Genomic DNA, 17,002 nt, shown 5'->3' with positions numbered 1-17,002 from the left:
TACCATCTCACGGGCAGTAAGATATTTGGTCGGGAATACGACTGGGAAGAAGGCGCAGTACCTCGCCCAGCCGGCCTCATTTGCTATCCTAAACAGGGACCTTTTGGGGAATGGCAATATTCGATGGGATGAACAGAGTAGAGGGAAGGCCTTAAGTTAGGTACCATCCCGGCATTTGCCTGGAGTAGAAGTGAAAAACCACGGAAAACCACTTCAAGGATGGCTGAGATGGGATCGAAATCCCCTCTACTCAGTTGATCTTCTGAGGCTGAGTGGACCCCTTTCCAGTCCTCGTACCACTTCTCAAATTTCGTGGCAGAGCCGGGAATTGAAGCCGGGCCTCAGGGGGTGGTAGCTAATTACACTAACCAATACACCACTGACTAAATAATTCCAGTTTATAAGGAGCAGTTTTCAAAACCATTAGGCCCATATTCGGTCGTTACGTTTGAAGTTACGTAACCTATCCGGTGCTCTTACGACTGAGTCGTGTTTCATGATGAAGAATTATTGGTGTCACGTCTCTAACATTTCCAGCAGAAACTTGTATAAAGTGAAACAAATGGAATAAACACAGGGGTATATATGTAATAAGTACTGTAACTTAGCTTTGTGTGATGTCTTGCGGTCTTGAACTGCTGTCACAAGCAGACGCTTGTAATATATTGAACTGTTACTCCTGCACGCCCTCAGTCGCGGCAACCCGCGTGGCATTGTGCCACACCACCCACCAGTTGCTCCTCCTACGCCACGGCTTTCTCGCTTCGAATGTTTCATTATCAGGAACAATTCAAAAATAGAGTTCGGTTACAGAGCAATGTTATGACTGCTGCAATTTCGAATTAACGTGGCTGAAGAAATTCGTATGGATTCCAATGCATCAATCAGTCGTGAACTTCGGACTGATCTCTGCAGCAGACGGTGTGAATTATTGACAACCCACATTAGAGGAAGGAAATGAAAGTCAAGGAACTCCACCTGCAGAGAATTTCCTGCTTTAAAATGTTACACAACAAGAAAATAATCAGTGATTAGTGAATAAAAATAAATTATAAATAAATAAATAAATAAATAAATAAATAAATAAAATCATATCTCCCCTGATCTGCATTTTTGGCTGTCGTCCAAGTTGCAGATTGCCTATCAGTTGTTCACCTTGTCTTTTCTTGAATTATTTCAAAGAGTTTAGAAATTTATCCAGTATTTTGCATTCGGGACATAGTGGGTTCAAACCCTACTTTCGGTAACCCTGAAGGTGATTTTCCGTGGTTTCCTATTTTCTCTCCGGGCAAATGCTGGAGCTGTACCTTAATTAAGGTCACAGCCACTTCATTTCCACTCCTAGCCCTTTCCTATCCCATCGTCGCCATAAGACCCATCTGTGTCGGTGCAATGTAAAATGCTTGTAAATAAATCTGAAGTTCTAGCCATTCAGGCAAGCATCCTAGGGGTATGATCTACGAATTTTAGGCAAATAAAATAAAATAAAATCTGAAATATATATTCTTTATTTAATCCAAAAAATATTTAGCAATTTAGCAATTATTAGCAATTTGCCTTTTTTGACCACTACGAACGCAAATGTGAGTCAATGCTGAGTTTCATTAAGTCAGTGTGGACAATTATTAAAATCAAGAAAACACATTGCGGAAAGAATTATATGAATAAGTTAATTTGGCTAGGATTTGAATAACAAGGAAAAGAGTAAATAAACAAGCGATTTTAGGCTGGTTTTCCGGAACTGAATTTAGGCTGGAAGCGATTTTCGAAACATGTTTTTAAAGTTTGATAGAGCCATCCCAGACTCAATTTGAAACCCTTCCGGGCCCATTAGCCCTTCAACTTTCGGAACAATTGAGGAAATTGCTTAATTTTACGGTTTTCATAGTATAGGGACCCCTACTTTGTCTGCGAAGAAATGTTTTCAATATTAACAGCAATATCGAATAGTAAGTCGGGCTCCTTGGCCGAATGGTCCGTGTTAATGCTTTCGGTTCAGAGTGTCCCAGACTGCCGGGTTGGAGGTTTTATCCGCGTTTGATTAATTGCTATATCTCGGGGTTGGGTGCCTGTGATCACCTTAATAAATACGTTTTCAATCACACAAAGCACACCACAATACCAACCTTCGGAAAAATATGCAATTGTGAACATATGCCCACACACACAAATAATAATAATAATAATAATAATAATAATAATAATAATAATAATAATAATAAAAAAAATAAAATGGCGTCAGGAAGGGCAGCTGGCCGTAAAAATGGACCAAGTTAATATGTGGTACACACATCGTACCCGCGACCCGTTGAGGGTGCGAGAAATGTGGCTAAGAAAAGCGAGATCAGCGATCATGATACAAATGCACAGGTGTAGTACTGCGGAATATTGTTGTATGTATAGGCTATGCAATCTGTTTCCTTTAATGTTATGATCCATTTCTAAAACTTTATGTGCTAATGGAAAGATCATCTATCGGGCGGAGACTAGAGCCTCGCCCATTCTCTACGTTATTTATGTGTGGATGCTTGCCGCACAATCGAATGAAGAGCACTTCCTGCCAGGGTCCAGATTTGTTTCCGGTCAATTAGCTGACGGAACTGCGCCTCACACCGCCCGGCAAATGGCGGCCTAATGAGGCGCTTGGCCGTTACCACCTCTCACTGGTCTATAACAAGCTATACAACAAGTATTGTTCAACACTTGCTCCGCGTTTGCCTCAGTTTCCAACATCCCGTGATAACCGGTGATCTGAAGGAGATTAAGGAAAACGGAAAAGCAGATCAACACAGTTCCTGATTTCGAAGGACTCAATATACTAGGTAACTATTCTATTTTTTCCTTTTTAAAAATATTGATGTACGTCGTACCGACACAGATAGGTCTTACGGCGAAAATGGGATGGGAGAGAGCTAGGAGTGAGAAAGAAGCAGCATTTGCCTGCGTTGAAGTTGGAAAACCACGGAAAACCATCTTCAGGGCTACCAACAGTGGATTTCGAACCCACTATCTCCGGAATGCATGCTCACAGCTGCGCAACCCTAACTGCACGGCCAACTCGCTTGGTGGACCTCCTTTTGGTCGCCTCTTACGGCAATCAGGAGATCCCGAGGATGTTATTCTACTTCTCCTCATCCTTATCCTCTCCATATCCTTTTCTCACACACAAAACATAGTTGCATCACAGTCTAATATATACAGTCGCGAAGCTCTAATAAGAGGAAGATTCGTCCACTTGACAGCTTCAGCGACACTAGCACCTCTAGCGGCGAGGTAGAGGCAACTTGCTAGCAAACAACTGGGAACGTATTACCACTACAGTCTAAAATGGTCATAACTTCTAAACCATTCATGCAAATAATGTCCTGACAAGGTTATTGCAATCCTTATGAAATAGTGGAGGAGGGCAAACAATTTATTTCGATGAGGAGTTCGAGGATAATATCGAAATCTTTATTTAATCTTAAGGAGTTATGTTTTCTATCGCGGACTATAACATAAAATCGCTTCTGTAAGGCAACCAGTTCGAAATAGGTATATATCATCGCGGGCTTTTTTGTAGAGGTTTTTATGCTGTACAATGCGTACGCTTACACTTGGGGTCTATCGTTGACGGTTCAGGCAGCGTAAGCCAAGAAAGCAAGTGACTTGGCAGGTTTGATGTCGGTCGGTCGGTCACTTGCTTTCTTGGCTTACGCTGCGTGAACCGTCAACGATAGACCCCAAGTGTACGCGTACGAATTATAGAGCATAGAAACCTCTACAAAAAAGTCCGCGATGGTATATATCTATTTCGAACCGGTTGCCCTCTAAAAGCGATTTTATGTTATAGTCCGCGGTAAAGAAAAATAAGTCCTTAAGGTTAAATAAATATTTCGATATTATCCTCGAACTCCTCATCGAAATACATTGTTTGACCTCCTCCACTATTTCATAAGGATTACAATAATCTTGTCAGGACATTATTTGCATGAATGGTTTAGAAGTTATGATCATTTTAGACTGTAGTGGTAATACGTTCCCAGTTGTTTGCTAGCAAGTTGCCTCTACCTCGCCGCTAGAGGTGCTGAATGGTTCAGAAGTTATGACCATTTTAGACTGTAGTGGTAATTCGTTCCCTTTTGTCTGCTAGCAAGTTGTCTTTAACTCGCCGCTTGGAGCGTTGTAGTCGCTTCGGATGAAAAATATCATCAGAGCTTCGCGACTGTATATATTAGACTGTTGTTGCATGTTCTATGGCTTTCACTAATTAGCCATACAGAAATGATATCAAAATAATCTAGAGTCGAACTAACAATTAAGAGTAGCGAGGACTAGTTGGAATTCAAGAGAACAAATTGGGATAAGTATTAATTTTTAGGACGATGAGTAAGGGACTGGAATAATTTATCAAGAGAAATATTTGATAAATTTCCAAGTTCTTTGAAAAAAATTAAGGAAAGGCTAGATTGACAATTGATAGGGAATGGGTCACCAGGGCGACAGCCCTAAATGGAGAAGATTGATCATTCATAGAGAAACGTTCACAAGGAGAGAAAGTTATGCAACTTTCTGTCTTAATCTGTTTACCTTGGAGGGTTGGTTTTTACCTCGTACTCAGCGAGGAATCCCACCTCTACCACCTCAAGGGCATTGTCCTGGAGTGTGAGACTTTGGGTCTGGGATACAAATGGGGAAGAGGACCAGTACCTCGCCCAGCTGTACCTGCTATGCTGAACAGAGGCTTTGTGGAGGGGGGAATGGGAATATTGGAAGGCATAGCCAAGGAAGAGGAAGGAAGTGGCCGTGGCCTTAATCTAGGAGGAGAAGTGAGAAACCACGTAAAACAACTTCGAGGATTGCTGAGATGGGAATCGAACCCCCACCCTTACTCAGTTGACCTACCGAGGCTGAGTAGACCCCGTTACAGCCCTCGTACCACTTTAAAAATTCGCGGCAGAGCCGGGATTCGAACCCGGGTCTCCGGGGTGGCAGCTAATCACACTAAGCCACTACACCACAGAGGCGGACAAGTTATTTAACTACCATTTCATATGCGATACCGTACGAGAAACAAGAAGTTGCGCTTTCCTTCATGCTTCCTGCTACGAAATAATGTTTCATTGCTTGTCGAATGTTGAAATGACTTGTGAATGTACGTAAGTTACAGGTTGTGAATGGCGAGATGAATTTGCAGGGCTCTTGTTCCCAAAGCAGCTTATTTCGCTCAGTGGCGCATGAACAGTACAATTCCCTATCGAACACCAACATCGTCCCAACACGGATCATCGCATCCAACCTCACGGAGTGCTGCATGCACAAAATAGTCTTCGCAGTCAAAAGATAATATGACGAAGTTGATCCTCTTCTAGGACGTAAATGTAAGAGTAAATTACATTTTTTCGGCGAATTTATGTCTAGTCCCAAGGCACACTTATAAAAGTACATTCAGAGTGCGTTAAATGGAATTATACAGGTCTTTCTTTACTACTTGTTTTACATTACTCCTACACAGACATGTGGTGGGGATTATTGTCTTAATAAGTACAACTAGGCAACCATCCTTTATATAACACTTATTAAGGAGAAAAATTAGAAGGGATGCGACACTTCGAAAACTGAAGGTATCTGTCTATGGAAGTCAAGGGCCACGAAGGGCATGAAAATGAAAGGCTCCCTAGGCCTTGAAACGTAATACCGTTGGGGTCGGAAATTAACGAAAGTTGACAAAGGGAGGTCGGATAGGATAGATTAAAGTGAGAAGCCTGGCCCAAGTAAGTGGAAGCAATGCCAGGACTCAGCTAAGTACCCCGTGTTTGCCAAGCCACGTTCCCAAGTTGTAAGCCTCTGGGCCCCTATTCACCTCTTACGACAGGCAGGAGACGATATGATAGGAAAGGGCGAGGACTGGGAAGGAAGCGTGCAGCATTTGTCTGTTATGAGAATAGGAAAGGACGGATATCTATCTTCAGGGTCGCTGATTGTAGGTTTCGAATCCATTATCTCGCGAATGCAAGCTGAAAACTACGTGACCCAAACCACGAAGCTAACTCTTTCGGGTATGTAGGTTAGTTATGCCAAGCTCAAATGCTACCGGAACAAACATACCTAGGTAATAGAAGCGTGAACGTTCAGCAAACAACTGGAGGTTCAGCGAGTAGAGACAAGGTACAGCAGTGTGGGAGATCCAGTTTATATTTACCGAATGTACAACTTTATTCCTATCCAAATGTAGAAGTGTGTGTAGTGGAATTGATTTAGCACGTAAATGTTACACCAAATAAGTAGCGTGACTGAGCAGTGAGATCAGAGAGAGACTAAAATGGAGCCGATTAACTGTTCGCCAAAGCACCTGCTCAGATAATGCGAAGTGCACTGCAGAATCTGTTGAGCATTGAGAAGGGCAGGGTGTGAATTGTAATTCTCTACTCTAATGAGGGTGGTCTTACGGGAATTAATTCAGATATGCATGCATATCATGAGGGAATATAAAGTTCATTTAATCGAATATTAAAACAATATATTACTGTAATGTACCGGTACTTATCTAATTTAGTTATTTCAATAGAAATTTTAAAATACCTCGCTTCCATGAGTAATGTTTTATACACATGTTTCTTACTGATTCTATTGATGATCAACTCACGAGGGGAGTCCAGATCACATCGACAATTCAATTTATTTCAACCTACAATTTATTTGGATATATGTTAGATCCCTTTAAAGAACAGGCATCATCATAACCATCATCATGATCATCATCATCAGAAATAATAATAATAATAATAATAACCCAAAATTTAATTTTGTGGTACTACTGCGGGGTTTTTATGCACAAATAGGGAGAAAAAAGATTTTCGTAAAACAGTAGGGGAATATCCAGGCCGTAAAAGAACGAATCAAATGGAATGAGACAAATTTATATTTGTAAAACCTTTCAGTTGAATTTAATGTCGACTTTCTTCAGAAAACTACCAACAGGAGGTAAAACCCGGATATCTCCGAATCCAATATTGAGGGAATTCCAGTTGGATTATGTGGCTATTTATCAAAGAAGTATTAAAGAAATTATGAATGTAGAAGTAGTAAGAAATAGAGAACTTGAATCTGATCACTACCTCATTAAAATTAAACTCAAACTTCTCTCTCATAAAAAAGAAGACAAAATAAATTAATGAGATATAACATAAACAGACTCAGCATCACACAGGAAACTATACAATCTTTTCTAGAAGAAAATCAAGTAACTCAACATGGTAACTGGCAAGAATTATCCAAAAAATCAACAGTTCAGCAAAGAACGTATTCGGATCAGCGTAAAATAAACATAAAGACACTTGTGAAGAAGCGCTAACAGAAAGAACAAAACTATGGAAAAATGGACATTTTCTGCAAATAAAGAACACTTTGAGCAATTTAAGCAGCAAAAAAAGAAACAGAAAGAATAGTAAGGAGTTCCAAACGATCTTTTTAAAAATCACAACTTATTGACATATAGGATTGCAAAAAAAATAAGGAATTTCAATCAAACGTGTCAAAACAAACTAAAAGTCTACCAAGCTCCAAGTATTTGCTTCAGAGATGAAAATGCCAGAATGGGTCTAACCAACACCGACAACTATGAAATACTGGCGAAACACTTAGATAAACTTCTGAAGTGTGAAGAACCGAACCACAAATTAGAATTTCCAGAGTTTCATGAAAACTTAGAAGCAGATCCACCACATACTGTTGAAAGATTTGAGAAAGCAATTAAAACCATAAAAAGCAACAACACTAGAAGAGAAGACTCCATTACAGCTGAACCTTTAACGTGGTCTCAACCACAAATAATAGATGATCTTCAAATCATATTTGACGAAATATGGAAAACGGAGAGTATCCCAGAATAATGGAAAGTGACAATTATACATTCTTTGCATAAGCAAGATAACAAGCAAGATGTCAACAAGTATAGAGTTATCCCTTTTTCCAGAGGCTTATAAGACATTTTCAACAATATTACTGAACAGGGCAGAAACAAATCTTGGGCGAATATCAGAGTGTATATAAAAAGTCAGATCTCGTTCAGAATAGATATTCAACTTGAAGTCCATAATCCGTCACATAATAACGCACTCCAAAGGCATAGTAGTAACATCCATAGATATTAAAAAAGGATTTTGAATCTGTTGATAGGGAATATCTAGATAAACTAATCCGAGAGTTCGGAGTGAAAACCAAATTGGCAAAGTTAATCCGTGAAGCCCTCATATACACCATATCAAAAGTGAAATTTATGGGTGAAATATCTAAACCATTCAGAATAAATTCAGGTATAAGGCAAGGTGATAATTTATCTCCACTCCTATTTAATTGCGTTCTGAAAAAAAATAGTAAAACTTTGGAGTGAAAAACTGAAAGAATACAAGCTTTCACCAGTAACACTGGGAAGAAAGAACAGAGGTGTTGAAATAAACTGTCCAGCATTTACAGATGGTTTTGCCATACTTTCAGAAAACATGAAAAATGGAGCATTACAGGTCAATCTCTTGGAATAATTAGCCAATGGAGCAGGTTTAAGAATTTCTGTAGAAACATTAATTTATGACAATTATAAAAAATCCCCACTAGTAATGGCAAGAGGAGGCGGAACGGTAGGTATCAAAAAGTTGTTGTTGTTGTTGTTGTTGTAGAAGTTATGGGCTCTATTATTTAGGTATCCAAAAGTGAATAGAGCGTGTGGCTATGAGACGCAGTTAAACGGTGCAGTGGACACGTAAATCACAACAGTGCTATACTGCTAGTAGTATCGATATAAGACAGTGCAATGACAACCACTGCCTCATATCTACAGCAACAGTTGCGTATCTTGCCATTCCGTCAGAAAGGAATGCAAAAGTAGAACGCAGAGTAAGAAGGGAGATGATATAGTAGCCTTTTTGCAAAATGAGTCCATGGAATGTGTAGTATCATATACTCTAGTCTATGTGGACAATGCACATGCGGATTGCACTGATGACGATACGGGTGAAAGTGAAATAGAGATAGAGGTCCGGCATGTAGTTCATCATCCATGTCGAGTCACAACTCCGCTCCAGTGAAACAATCATTGTCCAGTAAGCGCGTACAAGACATGAATGACTATCCACAACATAGTAAAAAACTATTACTAACTATTACTAAATCCGCAGCAATATGACCGGGTGGTGCATAAGAAAATCTATGGTACTTCAAGGGAGTACAAGGTGACTGTTATAAAGCTTGTTGTTTGCGCGATTCAAGGACGCTGGAGACAAGTTGCACCATGGGCATGAAAATGACCTACTACTTTATGAGCATCAAATTGCGCACGACATAGGTTACAGTGACTTAAAGGGATGTAGTGGATGGTTGCACAATTTCAAATGGAGCCTCAGCACTGGGAAGCTTAAAATAATGAGATTCCAAACAACGTGGCTACTTGACGATGCACAGCAAACTGCAAAATCGGCTCGAGCATTTGTAGACGAGAGAAAAAACTTTTCCCATCGTTTAGAGCGAAAATCCTTTTTTTGTTGCTTTACGTCGCACCGACACAGATAGGTCTTACGGCGACGATGGGACAGGGAAGGGCTAGGAGTGAGAAGGAAGCGGCCGTGGCCTTAATTAAGGTACAGCCCCAACATTTGCCTGGTGTGAAAATAGGAAACCACAGAAAACCATTTTCAGGGCTGCCGACAGTGGGGTTCGAACCTACTATCTCCCGAATACTGGATACTGGCCGCACTTAAGCGACTGCAGCTATCGAGCTCGGTGAAATTCCTTTTTAACACCGACCAATCGATATTTCAAGAGGAAATATATAAAAAAGGCACCCTGGCAGAGGTACCAAGAGAGTTATAGCAACGAGCAACGAACGTCAATGGACTAACGCATGCGTATACGATTATGCCTACTGTTATTCTGGATGACAAATTGGCTGGGAAGTTATTTATTGTGATGCGAGAAGTTGGAGGTTGTCTGCCTGCAACGATTTTATCGTGTGTCATTAGGGAGTGTTTATGTCACAGCAAGCAAGAATGGGAAAGTGGGCTTACCAGAACTACAGCTCTGGTATGGACACTGCTTTTGGCATATAGCTGGTGAAAATAACTTGCTGTTTCTTGAATCCTGGTCTGCCTATAAAAATCAAACTGTGTTAGAGAAAATCATCCCTTCTGGAAAGTGTGTGACATTGCAATTCATACCATGTGGAAGCACAGGAAAAATTCAGTCTTTGGATGTCTGTTTTTTGTGTGCTTAAAAATCATACTATCGCATCATGTGCAGCTACGCCATAAAGGATAGCAGTTTCACAATAAACTGCACGGCAGACTGGTTTGAATTTGGTTGCATACCATCAGTTTCTATCAGTTCTATCAGTTATATCAACATGTTTATCTATGCATTTCGTAAGAGAGGATACCTATCTGGTCGTCCTGAACGATTTATAACTCCCAAGATGTTCGTGTTTGGCCTTCCTGGCACCAACATTTGTGATCACTGTGGCGCGGTGCAAGTTAAAGGTTTGTTGCAAACACATACATTCCAAAGAAGATTGATCTCTGCTCCGCCCGGACACTCATTTGCTATCGCCTTCCTATGCACATTGTGCGTCATTAGCAGCTAATATTGTTTCCTGTATCAATTTTTACTATAGCACTCCAAATGCCCCAGACTAGACATCGAACCTCCGACCTCGCACTCGTGAGGGTTCCTTGTCAGTCTATTTTGAAACTAATATTCTGTAACAATTATATTTCTGAATATTGTGCAGTAATATTTAGTATTAGAGTCCGCCTCTATGGCGCAGTGGTTGGTGTGATTAGCTGGCATCCTCCGAGGCTGAAATTTGAAAAGTGGTGCGAGGGCTGGAACGGAGTCGACTCAGTCTTGGGAGGTCAACTGACTAGAGGGAGGTGGATGGGTGTGTCTATCTCCACCTCAACCATCCTCGAAGTGGTTTCCCGTGGTTTCCCATTCCTCTTCCAGGCAAATGCTGGGATGGTACCTAACTTACCACCACGGTCGCTTCCTTCCCTCTTCCTTGCCTATCTCTTCCGAATCATCCCCACACAAGACCCCTGTTCAACATAGCAGGTGAGGCCGCCTGGGCGTGGTACTTGTCCTCTTTCAAAGTTGTATCCCTCGATTGAAAGTCTCACGCTCCAGGACACTGGTCTTGAGGCGGTAGAGGTGCGATCCCTCGCTGAGTCTGAGGGATAGACCAACTCTGGAAGATAAACGGATTAAGAAAGAAAGAAAGAAAGTAAGAAAGAAAGAATGAAAGAAAGAAGCTAAGTATTAGAGCTTTGCTTTGGCCTATATAAGAAATGAACGAGCGTTAGCAAAAGTTGAGTCTTCTAAATCATTTTAATTTATCGCATCATACTTTCTCTCAAACTAATCCTACATGGTGTCCTTGATCGTAAAGACGTTAAGCCATGTCCTAATTAGAAAACATCGTATCTCACAATGCTCTTCTTACCCAGTATTTTCCTTAAAAGACTGGTCATGCCTCTCAGCCACATGTGGATATGCAGTCCATCAGAACAATTTTTATTGTGTTCATTTTCCTATGCGAATGTGTAAAGGAAAGTTTATACTAAATGTACTATACTCTAGCAGTGCGTAAATACGTCACGCAAACATACATTCCTACAGTACTGTACGGCAAGGTTAATTTTCCTTTACACATCGGCATAGGAAAGTAAACCCAACCAAAATTGTACTGATGGACTACATATCGATATGTGGCTGGGAGGTGTGACAAGTCTTAAGGGAAATAATGGATCGGAAGATCAGTAGGAGATACGAGGTTTTCTAATTAGGCCATGGTAGAACTATATGGTCTGACACCGTGGTTATCCGGTTCGAGTCCCGTTGGTCGATGAAATGTTTACCATTAGAATGTTCACCGGCAGGATAGAAGAGTGATGGCTTTCACTTTCTAATCACTATATTGAGTGTCAAAAGCCTGGATTTAATTCCATACCTCTCCGTAGCGTTCATATGGAGTTCATATGATGGTGATTGGAACCATTGTATGGGGACGTTAGACCTTGAGGCGGCCATGATGTAATCCAGGCAACAGGTTCAACCATTTATAAAATACAATTATTCAGAACATAAGAAAAGAAATTGTTACCTTGGGAACAAAATAGAATAAAGCAGTGATGCAGAACTCAGCTCAAAGTAATACATTGTTTGATATCCATATCAATAGGACGACTTTTTACAGATCGCGACACACGGCCATTCACTGAGATTCCACACAACAATGGTTTCCAACGAACTCAGAAAAGGACGAAGGATAAAATATGGCCGAACCAAAGATCAATGAAAGGGAGGCACGCGCAAGCATGGCGCCCGGGATCAGGGCTAAACAAAACGTTGCTAAAGGAACATACACCGAAAACTGCCAGTGCCCAAAAAAATGCAAAGATAAGAACTAACGACACAACTAGGCAATATGATATGCGTCCGACATATCTCACATTCGAACACTCACGGGATAGGTTATAAAAGCGGTCCAAGTAAGAGGGAATGCATAAAAGATAACAATGGTCAAAAGAACCACAAAATGTAGAAACACGGTTCACAAATAACGTCTCACGCGGATATGCGAAGCCAAACCCACGCAAGAGCGGAGGCCCAAATCATGTCGTCAATACGTCTCTCATACACAATTCAAATGCCAAAACAGCACAAGCCATCCCATGCACAGAGTCTTCCAATACACAACCACTTAGCGGGGACATTGGAGAGCAGATTGGCACATGAGCAACAACATAGGGACCTCCGCAACACGAACCGTAGAATGAAACCGACGTAACACACATCCAAAGTACAACAGAGCTCTTTCACCCAATAAAGACACTCAATTAGAGTAAGACACAATTCAATGTACCGAGTCGTGACTCATACAGAAACATAGCTGATATAAATAACGTTACATGGGCAACAACAGGAAGAATAAGACGGGCCACCAAATAAATATATGAATAAATACCAACGCAGAGCAAGAAATAGTGGCCGAGCACAGTGCCACGTGGTGATAAAAACAAACACATAAAGTAGAAGTTACATTACCTTAATGAGGCCATTAATATATGTGCAATAAAGCACGTTGAAGACCTGCGAGACTAAATACATTTACTACTTAAAACGTTTAAAATAACAAGTGTGGAGAAGCGTTGTGTCGCTCGCCATAACCCTTCAACAAGATAAAAGCTTAGAAGAAGATCCATGTAGAAACTAGATAGACAAGATAGGACGGCAAAGGCGACACCTGTGATCTCCTTGGGATAAGTTTCCTTGTACAATAAAAGTCAAAGTTGGCCATGATACCAAAGTCAGTGAGTACACATAAGTAACAGAGGGCACGCAATTCGTTCGAAAAGCTAACCAGATAAAGATAGAGATGGCCAGGATATGGCACAGTAGTAGTGACTTTGCACTCTGTTCAGGATGTGTGGTGTGTCCCGAAGGAACTGGAAAGCTGCCTCTATTCCTGGTACAAGTTCATCTTCTCGTTCTTCGCGGTTCGCCTAGTAGTCAGTTTGTGCAAAACAAACTGTACACTGCCTACTGGGGCTGGGAGGCGACTACGCGAAACGAAAGATAAACTTGTGCATTCGCAACGAGCATTATCTCTGTATCCCACTTCCCACTTCCCCTCCCTTCCCTTCCCTCTTTTGACGCACAGCAACGGGTAGCAACTGGTTGTCTGGCGTGGCAAACATGGCAAGTTCGTCGATTTGAATTGCGCGCCGGGAAGTAATAAAATAACCTAATTTTTTTAAAAAGAAAAATGTTGACGTCAATCCGACTCCACCATTGTTCTTAACGGAGCACGCAGAGCATCCCTGATATTTTTGTCGATACAGTTCTGATACAACCGGCATATCAATGCATTCTGTTAGAAGTTAATCTTGAAGGTTCTAGGCTTATTTAAAGCTAACACGTATCCGTTACATTTTATGAACTTTTATTACAACAAAATAAATTCTCGAAAAGATGTTTCATCTTGAATTGTATCATAAGAGAGATGTTGACCTTAATTGGATCAACATCGTATCTATCTAATCTCTCACTCTACCGCGGACGGTTCTGTCGTCTTAGATAATGTCCGCTCAAAAAGGTTGTATTCAAAAGTAAATTCGAGTAATCTCCGTATCCTTGGAGGACGTATACAAGTTTACTCAAGTACCTACCTGGACCTGGATGGTTGTACTCTCAAAGGCGTTGAACAACATGGGCAACACTTCCGTCCGGATGTCGTCCCGAGGCGTTTTCTCCAGTATGATGTGCAAGTTTTCTAGCAGGGTCACCGTTGCCTGAATCGACTTCGGGATAGAGAATACGTTCCTGAAAATAAGGAAATTTTCTTTAATTCATAATCTACTTTAATATGAAAGTCACACTTGTAAAACAGATAAAAGGCAAACTCCATATTAAGATGTTAACTTCCTCCTTCGACATGGGCCCCTCTGTGGGAGGGGACACAGACGATGGATACACCCACGGTATCCCCTGTCTCTTGTAAGAACAACTAAAATGGGCGACCAAGGGATGACGAAATTGGGATCATGAGACTACTTGTGATTAGTATTATTACGTGAGGAACATCATGAGTCGACGTTACTTGCGATTAGTACCACCATGTTAGGAACACCATGGATCTACTTTACCGGTGTTTAGTACTATTATGAGGGATGGGTGACCTGGATTTTGGACCCCATTTTATAACTAGCATCATCTCAGAATAGATGGCATTGTGATTTTGATCCCCGGATTGTTTTGATTCATGGTCATTTTTTTCATCATCATTCGTTTTATATTTTAGGTATTGGATACATTTTGAAGTTATAATTATCGTTTTATTTCGTTGCACCTCGTACCGATGACCTAGCTGTTAGGAACCTTTAAACAACAAACATCGTCATCATTATCTTTAACATAGAAATTTGACGATTTCTTCCTTCTGCCCAGTTGTTTAATTATAAACCAAACCAAACCCCATGGCACTACAGCCCTTGAAAGGCCTTGGCCTACCAAGCGACCGCTGCTCAGCCCGAAGGCCTGCAGATTACGAGGTGTCGTGTAGTCAGTACGACGAATCTTCTCGCGGTATCCTTGGCTTTCTAGACCGGGGCCGCTATCTCACCATCAGATAGCTCCTCAATTCTAATCACGTAGACTGAGTGGACCTCGAAACAGCCCTCAGATCCAGGTAAAAATCTCTGACCTGGCCGGGAATCGAACCCGGGGCCTCCAGGTAAGAGGAAGTCACGCTACCCCTACACCACGGGGCCGGATGTGTAATTGTAGCCCATAATAATATTATATAAGAATCCCAATACACGGGCGCTATCGAGTTATGGGGGATGGGAAAAAAATAAAATTGGCCCTGAAAATATTTATCAGACTGATGCGGAATTGACTATTGTTAATAGACAGGAGAGCTGCCAATCATAGGAAATGCTGGAAACCGTGATTTTGATGCACCAATCGGGTGCTGTCATATGCCTACGCGTTGACATATCCAGAGTAGGTAGCTGTATCATTACGTGTGAGTCAGTGAGAGGACCGTGACCGGCTGGATGCAACACAAAATGGTGATCACGATAAAACAGCGCGTTTTCATTGTCGAGTGTTATACGAAGCATGGTTCGTGGAAAACCTGTGCGGAACTGTTTGCTCAAGAGTTGAAGACTGGCAGTGCTTTGAAAAAACCTCCAACTGAGTCTGCAATGCAAAACTTCATGGTAAAATGGCGTAAAACGAGCTCTGTAGTGAATAAAAGACATAAATATCCGAAAACAGTTGGAACACCAGAAAAAATTTTTCGACCGAAGGAAAGCTTGGAATGAAACTGGACGAAATCTCAGCCACGTTTATCTGTGCGAGTGGGAATTAATAGATCGTCGTGTGTGAACATTATCAAAAAGGGACCTGCATCTGCATTGTTAAAAATTTACTGTTGTGCATGCTTTAGAGTGTCCAGATGAACCTTCTGTGTTGAGTTTTACTGGTGGTTTCTGGGCGATGTGCAGAAGTGCAGTCGGTAACTGTTGGATCCTCAGTTTTTCATTTCTTCAGATAAGGTCTTTTACAGCATCATTAACGAGGGTCAATCCGGCGTCAGTCCTATTGCAAAAATTATTCGGGCCAGTTTTAATTTAACCACCTGATATAATGAAGGAATTTTGCGGGGCATAAAAGATTGTCGTTTGTGAAAATTTCAGAATCATTTCTGCATTTGAATCGTACTTACTGACTAATTTTGTACATTTCACTACACTAAAATTTGATGATGACGAGGATGACGATGGTGATGATACTGATGTTTGTTGTTTAAAGGGACCTACCATCTAGGTCATCGGTTCCTACCCTAAAATTTAACGACTGGAGTTCTCTATTAACAATGGAACAGCCTAAATATATTTCTCGAGTGTGATTCATTAAGGTTACTACATCTGTAAAGTAAAAATCTCGTAAGTATATTGTGCCACGTTCGAACCTAACGAAATAATAATTTAAATATTAAAATTAGGTGGAAATTATTTGATAACATACTCTAATATTCATGCACATATACACTTTAGGAGCTATGATGATTGTCTGAGTTTCACAACAGAGATTTAATATGAAGTAATATGATTACCACTGCCTTCTGATTGACTAAGTATGGAAGCTCTAAGGTAATAAAATATCAAGAATTCGTAAGGTGATAATTTGGTACACACTTTAAGGTTTTGAATTCATGTTTACGTGGTGATATTCCGAGTCTTTAAGGATGCCAGGCAGGAGAAGCGTCAGTTTAGTTTACTTATAACAGGTTAAATTATGCAGCGCATAGTTTTTTTTTCGAAGGACGTTATTTACTGAGAGAAAATCAGTGGATGTCCTCTCCGGCCAATTTCGCAAACAATTGTCGTTTCGGTATGATGTCAATATATGACGTTCCTATTTCTTTTGGTGCATTGATGGAGCACAGTAATACATTATCCAATGTAAT

General features: G+C 40.8%; 1 protein-coding gene across 1 annotated transcript in view; it reads right to left on the bottom strand.

The window, feature by feature from the left end:
* bma (SCY1-like protein bma) overlaps window positions 1–17,002 on the bottom strand; it is a 1,798,985-nt gene that overhangs the window by 369,046 nt on the left and 1,412,937 nt on the right. The window contains exon 9 of the mRNA XM_068227755.1: window positions 14,196–14,349. Within this exon, the coding sequence (XP_068083856.1) occupies window positions 14,196–14,349 (154 nt within the window). The remainder of the gene's footprint in view (window positions 1–14,195; window positions 14,350–17,002) is intronic.

The sequence above is a fragment of the Anabrus simplex genome, chromosome 5, assembly GCF_040414725.1.
Source record: "Anabrus simplex isolate iqAnaSimp1 chromosome 5, ASM4041472v1, whole genome shotgun sequence".
Lineage (NCBI taxonomy): Eukaryota > Metazoa > Arthropoda > Insecta > Orthoptera > Tettigoniidae > Anabrus > Anabrus simplex.
This window is presented reverse-complemented; position numbering and strand designations above follow the sequence as displayed.